Source organism: Mustela nigripes, chromosome 12 (assembly GCF_022355385.1).
Source record: "Mustela nigripes isolate SB6536 chromosome 12, MUSNIG.SB6536, whole genome shotgun sequence".
NCBI lineage: Eukaryota > Metazoa > Chordata > Mammalia > Carnivora > Mustelidae > Mustela > Mustela nigripes.
This window is the reverse complement of record NC_081568.1, coordinates 59,136,826-59,152,675: the sequence shown is the minus strand read 5'-3', so window position 1 is coordinate 59,152,675 and position 15,850 is coordinate 59,136,826. Positions and strand designations below refer to the sequence as shown.

Genomic DNA, 15,850 nt, shown 5'->3' with positions numbered 1-15,850 from the left:
TTTTCCTCTCTGCTCAGCAGAGAGTGAGTTGAACTGGATACTTTGCAGAGGATAAAGTTCAACATGTCCTTCTGAGCGTTCACACTGTTATGGACCAAATTAGCTGTAAACAAATCGTGAGCTCTGCCGTGATGCCAGTAGGGCAGAAGGTTCCAGAAATGGCAAACTCTTTGCCCTCAAGAGGCTTATAATTGTAAATTATCAAAACAGTCTTTCCAACTGCTCAGCTCCTGGGAATTTATAAGCCCTTCTACAGACATTACCTCATTTTGTCTTTCCAGGGAAGGTGGGGAGATCAGGCTAAGACAGATACGATGAGCGGCAGCGACAGAACAGACCAAAATTAAGTCCATTAAATTATGTCCCCATAAGCTGTAAGAGACCTTGTAATTCAGAGGAGAGGGAAAGCTGCAGGTAAGCTGGAGGACTCAAGAAAAGCTTGATGGAGGAAGTGGCCGAGTCACTGGGGCCTTGAAGGCAGAAGAGGGTAAAGGTGAGAGCTAAAACTTAAGAAGATAGGACTAGTTGTTCGACATGTGCTCTCTCACCTAATTTGCACAACAACACTAGGAAGTACGTACTATTAGTATCACTATCTTGGGTGGGAACTGGAGTCCCTAAGAGGTCAAGGGAACTGTAGGTAGTAGAGGAGTAAGGTTTGAATCCACGAAGGAGCCTGAGCAGTTAGCCGACCTGCCACATCTCCTGTAGGACAAATGGATGCATTTGGGTTGGTGCTTCCTGAAGACACCTGGAGACTGGGAGTGGGTAGCAGTTGGTCTGCCTAATCTCTTGACCAAACCCAACCAAACATTTTGTCCTTACTGTTAAAAATCAGTGATAGCATCATAGTGTCATTCAGTTACTTGATTCATTCACTTGTTCAACATATATTTATTTGACCTCACATGTCAGTCTCTGTGCTTGACAATGGGGATTCAGCAGTGGACAAGTCTCTGTGTTCATGGCATGCTAAAATTCTGTTTTGTCTAGGTTGGTCGGGGAAAGTCATTGAGGACGTGATGTCTGAGCAGAGCTCTGAGCTGTGAGAAGGAGCCTGTGATGGAAAGCTATGGAGAAAAACGTTCGAAGGTGCGAAAAGCAAGTGCAAAGAATCCGATGTGGAAAGGAGTGTGGCATACAACATGTGGGAGCTGGCAGGGATGAAATAGGGAAGCAGTCAGAGGACAGCTCACATGGGCCCTCACAGGTCATGAGCAGGATTGTGTAACCATTCTGGTGGAATGAGGGAGAGCCATGGGGATGACGGTAAACAGGAGAATGATGAGATCCAGTGTATGTTTAATGATCCCCATTTTCTGTCTGAAGGATGATCTGTTGGAGGCAATGGAGGAAACAGGCAGATTGCTGAGAACCCATTGAGTAGCCAAGTGAACAATGGACTTGAATCAAGGTGGTGAGAAGGTGGAGTCAAGTGATCAGACTTAGAATTGGGAGGGAGAGCTGACCAGACCTGTAGATGGATGGGGTGCAGAGTATAGGAAGGAACCGACTTTCCCATATCTAAGGTCACACAGAGAGAGGAAAGACAGGGACAAATTACCTTTCCTTTGTCAAAGTAGCCTATGATGATCTCATAGAGCGTCTCCTTCAGCTGTCGGTGAGTCTGGGGGTGTTGCTGGCCTGTCTGCATGACCTGCGAGGCACACTGCTCATCCGACCACTGAGAAGAAAAGACACACGAAGTCACCCAGGGCTGAGAGGCAGCCAGAGGCAGGTATCTTCCTCACTAATGAGAAGCAAGAGGAAGCCCTGCCAGCACCTCTGCCAGCTTGCTCACCACCCTGGCTGTGAGTGGTTAGAGATTTGCTGGGCTGCAATAACCATCTGGGAAGTGCCTCCTGATTTTTGCCAAGTGGTGCTTATTTGACTCTCTCTTGGCTCATGTGTATGATTTGTAGGTATTTTCTCTGAACCCCTATAAGACAGGGTCCCAGCTTTTCAAAAGCCAAAGGAAATCCTTTAGATATTGTGCAGTTACAATACTGTTTTCAAGAGATAGAAAACAGCTCACTGGGCATGCTGATGATTTATAGTTGATTTTTGGATGTTATATAAAATTGTAAAATATATCTTGTGGGGGGGTGTTTATTGTTGTTGCTAAATGTGAATGTCACTTGAAACTTTATATGACCAGGCAAAGCAGTGTAGAGAAGTAACTGGCCAGGTCAAGAGTTTGGGGACAGAGCAAAACAAAATTTATTGGCTAACTCTTTTTTCCATTTCTTTCCTTTCCTTTCCTTTCCCTTCCTTTCATATTCCTTTCCCTTTCCGTTTCCTTTTCTTTCATCTCTTTCCTTACTTTCCTTTTCTTTCCATCTCTTCCCTTCCTTTCTGTTTTTCTCTTTCTCCCTCATTTTCTACCTCTTTTTCTCTCTTTCTCTATTTCTTTCTTAACTCTTTAATTTGTTGTTGGGGCCTCATAGAGATCCTAGCACAAATCACTTTCATTGGAAGGGCAGTACCTTGAGAAGCCAGGTATGGAGAAGGAGTGTGTAGGCAGCCTCTGTGTAATTTTCACAGTCCAAGTGAAGATCACGGAGTTTGTACAGGTACCTGTGCAGGGAAATATGCTAGGTTACCAAGTTCGGTGACAAGGAGGCAGGAGGTAAGGCCAGGTGAGAGTCATACAGAACAACTAGGCACACTTAGGATCACAAAGGAGTCCTCCATTTTCGATAATCAGCTCCTCCTACATGGGCAACGACAGCAGCCTTTAGTGTTAGTGAGATATGTCGTGTGTGAGAGGTAGCACGCTAAGTATTTTGAAAGCCTTAGATCATTTAATCCTCGTGGCAACCCTGGGAGATGGGTTTTTTGAGAATTCTCACTTCCAGATGAAAAGACTATGGCCTAGAGAATTTAAGTACCATCCCAGCCAGTATGCAACTTGATACTGAAGATTCTGGCCAATGCAATATGACAAGTAAGGGAAATTAAGGAAGGCAAGATGAATAACTCATCAGAAGTTTTGTGTTAGGACGCCTGGGTGGTTAAGCCGCTGCCTTCAGTGCAGGTCATGATCCCAGTGTCCTGGGATCAAGTCCCGCATTGGGCTTCTTGCTCAGTGGGGAGCCTGCTTCTCTTTCTCTGCCTCCGCCCGCTACTCTGCCTGCTTGTGCTCTCTCTCTCTCTCTGTGACAAATAAATAAATAAAAATCTTAAAAAAAAAAAATTGAAAAGAAAAAAAAAAGGTCTTGTGTTAATAATTGGAATAGCTGGAACATGATCCCAGGCTAATTGTTTCCAGAGCCTGTGTTCTAAACATTGTACCAGTCCAGGAGAATGAAAAAGCCACAGCACTATAAAGGACAGCTGTCTTCAGTGTTCTCTTGGTATAAAACAAGTGTGTTTTCTGGTAAGAAAAACAAGTGGATCCGGGCCTCAAGATTGGATATCCATGTGGAGACCTTGAGCAGTCAGTAGGAAAAATACACTATTCAACCACAACCACATTTCCATCTTCTCTCCCTTTTCAATATGAAGTTCCGGTTCTGAACCCTGGGATGACTCTACATTTCAAAAATTCATGTGTGATCTATGTGGTGAAGGAGAGGTCTGTGGTACCATGAGAACAGAATTCATCTAGGTGTAGAGAGGAGGGACTTCTAGAAAAAGTTTCTATAACAGGGCAGTTGGGCTAGGATCTAAAAGTAAGAGGATGAGGGAGAGATAAATATCCCAGGTAGAAAGATTTGCTCTTTCATTCATCCAACAAATGGGTACTTTATATGTCATATCAATTCATCCTTCCAATCATCCTTTCATAGATAAGAAAAGAGATTTGGGGCCCCTGGGTGGCTCAGTAGTTAGGCTTTGGCTCAGGTCATGATCACAGAGTCCTGGGATCAAACCCTGCATCAGGCTCCCTGCTCAGTGGGGAGTCTCTCTCTCTCCCACTCCCCCTGCTTATGTTCCCTCTCTGTCAAATAAATAAACAAAATCTTTAAAAACAACAACAACAAAAAAGAACACAGATTTAAGTTAAAGTAGAGCAAGAAATAGGTGGAATCAGGTTTCAGCATCAACAATTTCTGCCTTTACAATCATGGCCATTGCACTCTTGTCCCTCACTTTTCTTCCCATCAATCAGAGCTATCAGTGGAATTGCATGTGGCTTGCATATAGGGAGTGTTGAGCATATGTTCTACCTTTACAGGCTCTTATAGGTTTCTTTAGAGGTTTTCTATATGCATGGTGAATCCTGTCTTATATCTTCTTGCCCATCCTTGGTCCCTTAAATCCCTAGATGACTGGGTTCAAAAACCTTTAAGAGAGCAGCCAGAGGGACAGATTTCCTGCTACATTCAGCTACTTGATCAACAAAGGCACCCTCTTCTCTCCTTTGCCAACTCAAGGATTTGGTGATCTACTATAGATGCCAAAGGAAAACATCCTGATGGACCTGACCAGGGATTCAAGCTCAAAGACCTACACAGGCCAGATGGGCAGCTTGAGTGAGGTAAGCAGGGTGAAATTCAATGGGGAATGGAGACAGAATAATGGCCAGAGTACTCCAGATTTGTCAGGACAGAAGGAGGGCACAGTGTTGCTACACCTTCTGAGTTTTTTAGAAGAGGGAAATTCTTATTTTTATGTAAAATCTCTAGATTTTCAAATTTTGGCAACCAATTTAAAAATGTTTTTAAATACTATGCCTGCCAAACAGAACAGGTTTTCTGACTATACCCTGTTACATTGTTTGGTTTAGGCAAATGCAGTTTTCCTAGATTACAACAGAACTCAAATCTCCAGAGCTTATGGAGATCTGGGGCTCACCATCTGTGTTTCTAAAATGGGAAGGAGAGAAAAGAGGTTGGAGGGATGGATCTATGTGCCAGACACTTTACCTATAGCATCTCATTTAATCCTCAAAACAGAAGGTAGAATGGAAACATTCTATAAGGGGAAACTTCAGCCTGGAGAGACTGGGTAAATTTATCAAGGGTCACGGAGAAGACAAGGTGAAGACCCCAGGCCCTTTGGACTCCATAGCTTTGTACTGCTATAATAAGCCCTGTCTAGTGATGTTATAAATACTGTCTAAGCTTAGGATAGCCTATGGAATTATCTTTTATCCAAATGATAGTTCCTATTCCTGGAATAATGCTAAACTAAGTGCCTAAAAATATCTGCAATAATAGCAGAGTAGGTTCAGACTTGGAGTCTCTGGCCATTGACAGAATGGGTCAAAAGACTTGAAAATGCTTGTCAAACTTCCGGACAATTTCTCTCTGTGGGCTCTTGTCTCACGAGGATATGTGCAAGACAGATCTTGGGCACAAAAGACATATGTCTAAAAATTTTGTCATTGTGCTATTTATGATAGAAAAAAGTTGGAAACAACCTAAATGTTCAACAATATGGGACTGGCTATATAAATTATGGTATATTCTGGAAAGAGAATTTTATAGTTTCATTAAAAATGATGTTGAAATTCATCTGTTGACATGAAATTCTTGTCAAGCAAAGAATAAATTATGAGCAATATGATCTCATTTTTGTAAAAAATATGCACGCATAGAATTCTATCTATACATAAATATAAAAGGGTCTACAATATGTACGGATTATGGTAGTTTATGTCATTTCTTTTGTTTTTGTCTATATTTTATAAGTTTTTTGTTGCTGTTGTTTTGGTAATAAGTATGCATTATTTTTGTAATGAGTAAAAATAACAACAACAACAAAAAAAAACCTTGGTGAAAAAAAATATGAGATTCTGAGAAAAACTGGCAAGGGAGTTTTTTGCTCCAGGCTAATATCCCCAAAAAGCCCCACTTCGTGATATATTCAAATAAATGTCTTCTAAGTGCCTACAAGGAAGCAGATATCATGCATCTTGGTATTTTTTTTCTCTTTGAAACTGGGCTGGCCAATGGTCTCACTACATGCTTCATAAACCCTGGACTTGGGCCTCATGTGCCAGCCTTCAACAAATGTAGATGCAATTCACCAGCTCAGTCCACAAAGATGGTTAAAGAAAGTGTGGCCTGTGGACACAGCAAAACAGTACGGCAGGTCACAGAAGTCCATGTAGTATGGGGGGCTGTTTATAGGAGAATGAAAGGAGTTGAATCTGGAAACATTGACAGGAATCAGACAGAGAGGGACCTAGTGTTCAGAAGATACGTTTAAATTCTATCCTGAAGACAGTGGGGAACCACCAAAGGATACAGAGCAAGAGGATGACACAGCAGGTCTGGGTTTTAGAAAACAAAAATCTTACCTTATGTACATCTCTTCCCGGTTGTTATCTTTGTAGAAATTCTAGGGAGTGGAGGAAAAACAGTGATGAGTGTCTTTCTTTGCAGAATGGCAGGAGTAGAGGGCGTAGAGAAAGAGATGAAGGGAAGACTGCCGTTTTCTACCTGGGGGCCCTGAGATGGGAGCACAGAATTTACTTCCCTGAATGTATCAAACTCCCTTCTTCAGGGAGTCTTCCTTGAGAGTCACTTCCCTGAATCTTAGACTGTATAGGGAAAGAGAGGGTACCCCAACCATCATATATCAGGGGTGAAGTTGAGCTATTTGCTGTGCTGAATGGGGCACCGTCAAGATAGAGGCAGTCCACTTTGACAGAGTCTGCAACAAAAGGCAGCCCAGCTCGATGCTGGCGAGCTCAGACCTAGTACTCTGATGAAGCTGTAATAGCAGTAATCAGAGTAATAGGAATAGGAATAGATCTCAGGGAGAATAATGGATCATAACTCCTGTTGGTACAGCAGTATGAGGAGTTACGAGGAGACTCCACAGTCAAACACACTTAAACTTGGCAATATTAGGAAGCCCAACTTGGGCTTGGGGGTCATGTAGACTAGTAGTAACCCTGGGCTCCACCTAATCTCCACCTAATCTCATGCATTTGTAAATGAGTCCTCACAAGTTCTGAGCCAAGAGGTCATGGTCTGACCCTTGAGCCATACATTGAGAAGACCTGGTTTAACCCAGTGTACCCAGGGGCACTGGAAGCTCAGAGAGGGGAGGTGGTGTGTTCTTGGGTACACAGTGAGCGGGTGGCAGAGTCACACTAGACCTCAGCTACCGGATACCCTCCTCCTGTCCTCCTTCTTGATGCCATGTTTACACCACACCAAGCTAGCAAGGTCTAATGAAAATTGCTTGTGGATCAGCCTGTTCCAAACTCTCTCCCTGGTCAAAGTTTGACTGTTGAAGGTCATTTTCTGCAACTAACTTCTGCCTCTCCATAGAGAGAAATTGCTAAACCCCTGGAAAATCCCTCTTCCTGTTCTTTATGTAAATTGGACCTGGTGGAGTTATTAGCAGTGAACTCCTTTCTGCTGTAATCAGGATTTTTAAACTCCCCTTGGCCTTTCAAAAAAATCAATGGCAATATCTAGGCTGTTAAAAAGGGAGTCCACTTAGGGCAAACAGAGACTACACAAAGAAGCTACAGGACAGGATTTATATTTCCGGAGCATTGAGCATGGCAGGGGGCATTGATACAATGGATGCCGCATGGTCTTTTGGCCAACTTCATTAATTTAAACCAGTGATGGTGTGAAGTGCTAGGGTTGCTACTACCTGTCCCATGACCGTATGGCAGGACATACGAAGGGAGACTTTTCATGACTCTTGGCAGGTCATGTGGTAGAGGGGGTAAGGGCCTGGACTTGAGATTAGCTGCTCTGGTTAGCCTGGCCCATTCTACTTTGCTGTAAATTCTGGTTATTCGATTACTCCAATCCATAAGAGAAAGAAAGTAATATTAGTAAGCATTTAACTATGCCCCTGGACTGCAGAACCCAAGAAATAGCTACAGTTATTTTCTCTATAGAACAGATAAGACAATGAAACCCTTCAGAAAACTTCTTGGACTTGTCTGCTCTATTAATTTTCAGAGGTAGGATGAGAACCCAGGTGCTATGTAACTCCAGAGCTCATACTCTACACCATTTTCTAGGGCCACTTCCCTTCCATATGATGTATTTCTTTAATACTAAAGAAAACACTCATTCCCATTTCATCAATGAGGAAACTTGAGCGTGTAATGAAGTTATTGGCCTCAAGACACAGAGAAAGCAGGTGGCAGAGTAGGGATTCAATCTCACTTTTGTCTGGTTTGCGAAGCCCTGAGCACTACTTCTCTATCAAAAGCACAGCAAAACCCCACACCAGGCCTGCCCCAAGGACTCTGGTCTGATGGGGCCTTGGGGCGAGGTGGCCAAGCCCACACACCAGCAGATTCACGGTGCAGCTCATGCGGTTGTCTTTGCTCTCATCCGCCATCACACCCCGGTAATCGAGCAGCTTCTCCAGGAGGCCTTTCACCAGGTTCACAAAGTTTTCCACCGACTTGAAAATAGTCGGGTGCTCTGCAGCACACTCCATCAGGCTGTGGGCAGAGAAGGGAGGTCAGTGAGCTCATGGCCAGTGTGCCGGTGGGGGAGGGGAGCAGATAAACCAGTGAATCCAAGTTCTCCTGGTTCATGTGTTGACCCATTTTGTTCATTGATTCAATCACATATTCATTTACACACTTATTTGTCCATATAGTTTAGCAAATATTTAATTTTTCCACCCACCATCAGAATGGGGGAAAAAATGTCCAGTGTGGACAATGGTGTGGGGAAATGGTGACTTGTACACACCCACCTAGGGAGTAAATCAGTACAACCTTTTGAGTAGCAATTTTCACAATATCTATCAAAATTTTTAAGTGTACATACTCGATCTTGGGTTCAACAATTCTACTTCAGGGAATCTATTTGAAAGGAATATTCCCAGAAGCATGCAAAGATTTGTAATACTTACAAATTGTGTCTACAGTGAAATAGTTGAAACCATCTTAAGTGTCCATCAATAGGCAAATGGTTAATAAATTAAAGCATATTCACAAAATTTAGTTCTATGAAGACATTAAAAAGTATGAGACAGTAATATGCTTTGACACAAAAAGCTCTGCATAAAATATACAGGTCACTCAGAAAAATTAAGTCTCAGAACAATATTTGTTTTTTATTTAACCAGCTCACATAGAACCTACCATGTCCCAGGCATTATTCCAAACGTCTCACAAATGGTAAATCATTCAATCTCCCATCATTGTCTTAGGAGATGGGATGTTTGCAGTTGGGGAATCTAAGACACAGTGAGGCCAACTAACTTGTCCAAGGTCACACAGTTGTTAAAGATCAACATTCTGGCTCCAGCATTTGTTAAGTAGACTTGCACGTCTGCATCACATATTTCTGTATGTAGCAGACATGGTCAGGAAGGACAAACACCAAACTCTTAATGGCTGTTGCTTCTGACAAGGGGTCTAGGTGGGAGGGTGGAGGAGAAAGTACTCGTTTTTAAAATTTAAATGTGCATATATTATTTGAAAAATATACATTTGTTGTCATATTGGTATTCTAAATTTTAAAAAGTAAAAATAAAAAATGTGACATTCCTTAAGCATCTATTAGTTGCTGGGCAATATAATAGGCATTGTGTGGGGTGGGTATGGGGAGAAAGACAAAAATAAGAAATATATAAAAAAAAATCATGTCTACTTTCAGGAGGTCCACAGGCTAGGCAAAGGGAGACAGATGGGTTAAAATTTTGATTAATGACTGCTTTTTATTAATCACTTATTCTGCACCAGACACTCTTCTAATTACTTTTCCTTCTTTCTTTTCTTTTCTATTTTTTCCCTCATTACTTTTTCTTAAGAAATCATCATGATAATTATGACTAGTAAAAATTCTTCCCCTCATTTTATAGATGAGGGAATCAAGGCTCAGAGAGGTTAAATGACCTTCCCAAATCACTTTTGTAATAAGTGGTGACCTTGGGAATCAAGCCAAATACTTCCTTATTTTCCCACAGAGAAACATTGTGGTTTGTTCTCAGGCATCTTGAGTAGACAAGAATTACCCAGGCTACTATTTGTTTCTGGCTACCTTCCCTGTGGCAGCTTAGGTCCCAAGAGCTCCTAGGAGGGAAAGGTGAGAAAGGCAAGGACTTTGGAGGGTCATTTCCTCCCAGAAGCCAAACCAGGCTGCAAGGAGGCGACATCTCAAACTGTGGCTGTGATCAGACAAATCCATCTTCTCCGTGGGAGAAGCACCTGTTCCCTGGCTCTGAATGAGAGATGCAAATTGCTCTGTGATTTAGGCCTGTCTGGCTCCGTCACAGCTGTGCCTGACTCCTTCTGGGACAGTCACTTCCAAGCCTGCTTCCCAAGCTAATAACGATGCGACAAAGTTTGTCCAGTGTTTGGAGTGTGATACCTCACGGCCTCCCAGGAAGCTCAGACCCAGAAGGTATCTCACCACCTAAGTGCAGCCAGACTAGTGGTTCTCAGTCCCAACTACATGTTAGAATCCCCAGGGGAGCATTTTATAAAGCTCAATGCCCACCCTAAAATCAATGACTTTGTATCCCTGGGAGTGGGAGCCAGGTAGCAGTATTTTATTTTTAAAGTTCTCTAGGTGATTCCAATATGCAGGCAACATGAAGAACAACTCCTTTAGTCCAGGGCTTTGCAAAGTTCAGTGCCCATGGGAATAACCTGGGGCTTAGCAGATTCTGTTAATAGATACTGGTTCAGTAGATCTGGGCTCGGGCCCAAGATTCTGCGTTTCTAAAAAGCTCCTGGATGATGCTAGTGCTATAGGTCCTTTGTGAAGCATGGGTTTAGGAGAACACAGTCCTGGCTTTCTTAGTTTCACTATTCTTTAGGCATAGGGTAAGAAAGCTGCTCATATGGTCTAGGATTGGTGAGATAGATGAGAAGATTGTTTGGAAATCACCCAGCTGTTCACCATCTACCATCACCCACCATTCACCAATCCACTCAACAGATACTGTTCTAGGAACTAGGGATTCAGAAATCATTAAGACACTGACTTCCAGGAAATCACAGTGTAGCAGGGGAAGCAGATATAGAAATAAAAACTAACTGTAGTATAGTAATACTATCATGTATTGAGTAATTTCCGTGTTCCAGATGCTGTGCAAACCCACTTTATTTGTTGTCTTGTTTAACACTTAAAAAATTTCCTTGAGTTGGGCCTTATTAACATCATCAATCTATAGAGGAGGCATGAGGCCCACAGGTCCTGCCAAGGACACCCACCTCTTCCCTTCCTTTGAACCCTCAGTTGAAAATAAGTACAATGAAAAATGGTCCTGGGAACCTCTAATTGATGCAGAGAATTCCTCACTCAATGGAAGGAGAGGTGGCAGAGCACTTGCCAGCCATTCCATGTCTATGCTCCTACCTTGAGGGGCCTGGAGGGAGCTCACCCTGCCCTGGAATTGATTTGCATTCAGTGTGGGAGGCCTTCAGAGGGAGGAGCCCAGGCCGACTCTGTCAGTGCCGATGGAACTGGGTTTTCACTCACTCCTTTAAAAATGATGTGTGCAGCACCACGTATGACAGGCCAGCTTTCAGATAATGAACTGATTTGGGTGGGATCTTGGACCCAGAGCACACATTCTCTGTCCTCTTCAGCTTTCCACCTCCCTTGCCACTTCTGGAAAAATTCTCAATGGAATTTTTCCATTCTATTCCAGATGGAATAAAGCAGGATAGAGTGTCTAATTATTCCATTCAGTGTGGGACCCTCACATTAATACAGTTATGGACAAATGGCAGTGGGCTCTGAGGACATTTCTGAGGATAGGGAGGAGTGGGGTGTTGTGTAAGGTTGTATGGCTTGTGCACTGCACAAGAGCCCATAAAGGCTGAAATTCAGCCCCACTCTATGCCCTAAAGCAGGGCTGCAGTTGCCACAAGAAGGGAAGCCCTGATCTATTCACAGAGGCACCATCATATTCCTAAGCCATGTACTCACAGGATTGTGTTTGCCCATGGGAGGCCCTACATGCCAGTGGAAGCCCTGAATGAAGGGCTGAGAAGAATAGTTGGAGGAACTGACAGTGACTAGCCTGGAGGAGAAATGAGAGGTAGGCTCATGGCTTCAAATAACCACATCAGCATCTACCTGAAGAACAACAATAAAAATAGCTAATATTTTCAGACTACTTAACTAGTTATCAGAAATTGTGCTAAGCACTTTACATGACTTCTCTTGCATAATCTAAAAAAAAAAAAAAAACCCTCTAAGAGATGGATAGTATTTTTATCCCCAATTTCCAGATAAGGAAACTGAGGCTCAGAAAGTTCAAAGGAAAAAGCAAGGACCTGGCTGCTGGACATTCCAATGGGACCTTGACTCCTTGGTTGGATTTGATTGGTTTTATAGAAATCATTCACACCTCTATCTCAGGAGCAAAAATAATCAGCTGCTTTTAATTTCCTCAACCTCTAAGGATTCCTTTTATAAATAATCGCTCAGGAAGGATTTGAAAACCCTGCTGATCATCTGAAGACTACCACAGAGCCCTATCCGCTTATAAAAATGGAAATTGCCAGCATCGCAAATGGTTTCACTTATGGTCAATATTTAGATTTTCTTTTTTAGAACTTTAAAATAAACGTTGACTCGGGCAAAATGTCACTTTTTCCCCTGGACAGTGAGTCTCGATACCCACCTGAGGGGCAGACAGTGAGCTTCTCCTTCTGGCTGAGCTACCTTTGCAATCCATGTGTTTAGTGAGGGCTGTGCACAGTGACAGAAGGGGGACAGGGTACTGCTGGGAATCTGCTCTGCCTCCAGAGTGGGGGAAGGAGGGTCACTGTGAGGATTAGAGAAAGGCCTTTAGTTTTGCTTTTGTTGCTGAAGTTAAAATATTCAAAAAGGATTGGAAAAAGAACCCCAAGTCCGAGTTATAGCAGAGAATCATACACATCAGAGAATATGCAACTAGTAAGAAATCTGGGATGTCTGAGCCACAGTACCAAACTTTCAGTGAAGTCCTTCTTGGAGAAAGGGTACAATTGACATGGAGACAGAAACTGGGGATCAGGTGTCTGAACAAAGTATACTTACTAGCTTTACCTGCTGTGTGCCAGATGCTTTAGAGTTATTCAGTCTTTAAAATAACCACAAGCTTATTCTTCCCATTTTACAGCTGGAGATGCTGAGGTTAATGATGGTGATTGGCCCAAAGTTATAGAGATGCTAGGTGGTGGGTTCAGGGTTAAAACCCAATGTCTTTCTCCAACTATATATAACTGGCCAATATGCACATGAAAAAATGCTCAACATCATGAGCCATCAAGGAAATGCAAATCAAAATGGCAATGATATCACTTTCACAGCCACTAGGATGGCTCTAATTAGTAAGACAGATTATTAACAAGTATTGGGGAGAATGGGGAGAAACTGGAACTCTTCACACACACCTGGTAGGAATAGGAGTGGTCTGGTATTTTAAAAAAACAGTCTCATGGTTCTTCAAAAGACCAAAGAGAGTTACCAGATGACCCAGTAATTCCACTCCTCGGTTTATACCCAAGAGAACCGTAAGCATATGTCCTCACAAAACCTTACACACAAATGTTCATAGCATCGTCGTTCCTAATAGTTGAAAAAGTAGAAACAGCAGAAATATCCATTAATAGGTAAGTGAATAAACAAAATGGGATGTGTCTAAACAGTGAAATATCAGTCAGCCACAAAAACGAATTAAGCACTTATACCTGCCACAGTGTGGGGTTACCCTCGTGGGTTAGAAGCCAGGCACCAAGGACCATATATTGATTCCATTTATATGAAATGTGCAGACCAGACAACTTCACAGGGACAGAAAGTGGGGGGGGGGGGGGCGGCGGTGGCAAAAGGACATAGGGTTTCTTTTGGGAGGGAACAAAAATGTTCATCAGATTGTGGTTATGATCGTACAGCTCTGCAAATATACTAAAAGCCGTTGAATTGTACACTTTTAGTGGGCTGAATAGTACATAAATTATATCTCAGTAAGATGTTAAAACCAAACAGGGCCCTGACTGCAAGTGCTGTGGGGACCATGGTGCACTGCCTCACTCAGGCATGAGCCCTGCAGTCAGGCAGAGCTAGTTCCGGTCCTAGCTTGCCCATCCAACCAGCTTGTTCTGGTTTCCTCAGACAAGCCCCTCCCATGAGCCTCTGGGGCCAGCTCCGTGACACCGGGATCAGAGAGTAAATGCAGCTAAAGGAGGCAGTGCCCAGAGAGCATCTGGTCCAGCCCCCGTGTCTTGCGTGGGTTTCAGGTACGTTGGTCATGATCAACGTCTGTCTAAGATTAGAAGAGAAAAAAGGAAAAACTAGCAAGAACTAGTTCATAGCAAAGAGGTAAAAGAAGTGAACATTTTGGTGGATTGTTTTCCTCTTCCCGATATAGCAAAGTTTGTTTTTATCTGTCCTATTCCATCAATATCAAAGAAACAGTCCCTCTAGGGAGAGATATGTGAGGTTGTTTTTAGAAGGGGAGTTTCTCCAGTACGAGGAGCCAATGGACAGATCTCTGGAGTGGGGGTGGGGAGCGTCCGGAGGCCCCCGCGTTCCCAGCGCTCCGGCCTCCCTTGTCCCCCAGCTCCCGCGTCCCCCGCTCCTCAGACACCCGCGGGCGCGGACTTACATGGACTCTAGCAGCTGCATGTATTGCTCGTCCCCTCGACCCCCTTCCACCTCGTGGTCCAGCTTGAGGATGATTTCATTTTCAAACTGAAGAAAAACGAGGTGGAAATCAATAAGAACAACATTAGGAGGCTGAATGTTGAAATTAGCCCGTTTGTGATTTTAACCAAAGCTCTGGGGAGTGCCCAGCATTTCTCAGGGTCAGTGCCAGGAGCAGGGAGTGCACACAGAACAGGGCACCATGTCTGCCTTTGGGGAGTTCCCAGACCCTGGGGAAGAAACGTAGATGGTAAGCCCCAGAGAGGGGAGGAGGCAGGGAGATCAGGGAGAAAGACAGTGAGTGAGGGAAGGGAAAGCGCGCAGTGGAGGGCGGGGGGCGGAGGACACAGCCTGTGCAAGGGCGCGGAGGTGCGCGACAGAGGCCTCCGTCTTCGGGGAATGGACACCTGGCATTTCTGCCTGTCTGGCCAGCCTTTCTCCACACTTCAGTGATCGCCCGGGCCCTAGTCTCAGTCTTCAGGATAGAGGTGAGCTGAGCATGCCTCCCTAGCTCCAGGTACAGGACGTGACCCAGGCCTAGCTCTTAATCAGTCTCTTTCATCATCTAGACATTAAGATTAATAAAGGCCAAGCCAGGGAGACTCAGAGGCTGTGCTGGAACTCTTAGCACGGAGTCTGTCTGTTCCACATGGAGATGGAAGTTAGAAGCCAGGGCTGCTACAGATGGCCACAATGAAAGAACCTGCCTGGGAAGGAAACCAACACAAATGGAAGCAGAAAGGGGGAGATGGAGAGACACGGAGGCCCTGAGCCCACCCATACCTGAAGCTGTCATGTTTGCATGAGCTGATGCCTCAGAAAGCAAGGACTGGAGACAACTGTACTGGGCAGAAATCAGACTAGGTAAGTGACTTGAAAGTGAGCATGTACCCACAGTCCCACCAATCTTGTTACAATGAAGACAGAGGGTATTCTATTTCCCCACTTTCACCATGAAGAAGCATCTCATTCGCTTCAGTTCATGGCTTTTTCCATATCTGAAAGGGTCACACTGGGTCCCTTTTCACAGCTGTAATGTAAAACGGTTTGTACGGTTTTAATAACATGCCCCGATGAGTCCATCCGTACCATGCAGTGCATGTCTCAATTTTACCATTAAATAAGAAACTGACATCTGGAGAAGGGAAGGAGGCCCTTGGCAAAGGTCACCAAGGTCAAAGCAGTCTTTGGGTGGGTACTCCTGGCTCCTCACCTAACCTGTCTACCCTCAGTCCCTAAAATAGCTCCATGAGGTCTGGAGGTCATATTTAAGGATGATAGCTTTTTTTTTTTTTTTTTTTTTTTTTTTTTTTTTA

General features: G+C 43.7%; 1 protein-coding gene across 1 annotated transcript in view; it reads right to left on the bottom strand.

Moving 5' to 3' along the window:
• DOCK2 (dedicator of cytokinesis 2) overlaps positions 1 to 15,850 on the bottom strand; it is a 413,194-nt gene that overhangs the window by 33,163 nt on the left and 364,181 nt on the right. Inside the window, exons 34-38 of the mRNA XM_059416333.1 lie at positions 14,497 to 14,582; positions 8,221 to 8,377; positions 6,251 to 6,291; positions 2,487 to 2,577; positions 1,565 to 1,684 (exon numbers count right to left, since the gene is read on the bottom strand). Of these exons, the coding sequence (XP_059272316.1) occupies positions 1,565 to 1,684; positions 2,487 to 2,577; positions 6,251 to 6,291; positions 8,221 to 8,377; positions 14,497 to 14,582 (495 nt within the window). The remainder of the gene's footprint in view (positions 1 to 1,564; positions 1,685 to 2,486; positions 2,578 to 6,250; positions 6,292 to 8,220; positions 8,378 to 14,496; positions 14,583 to 15,850) is intronic.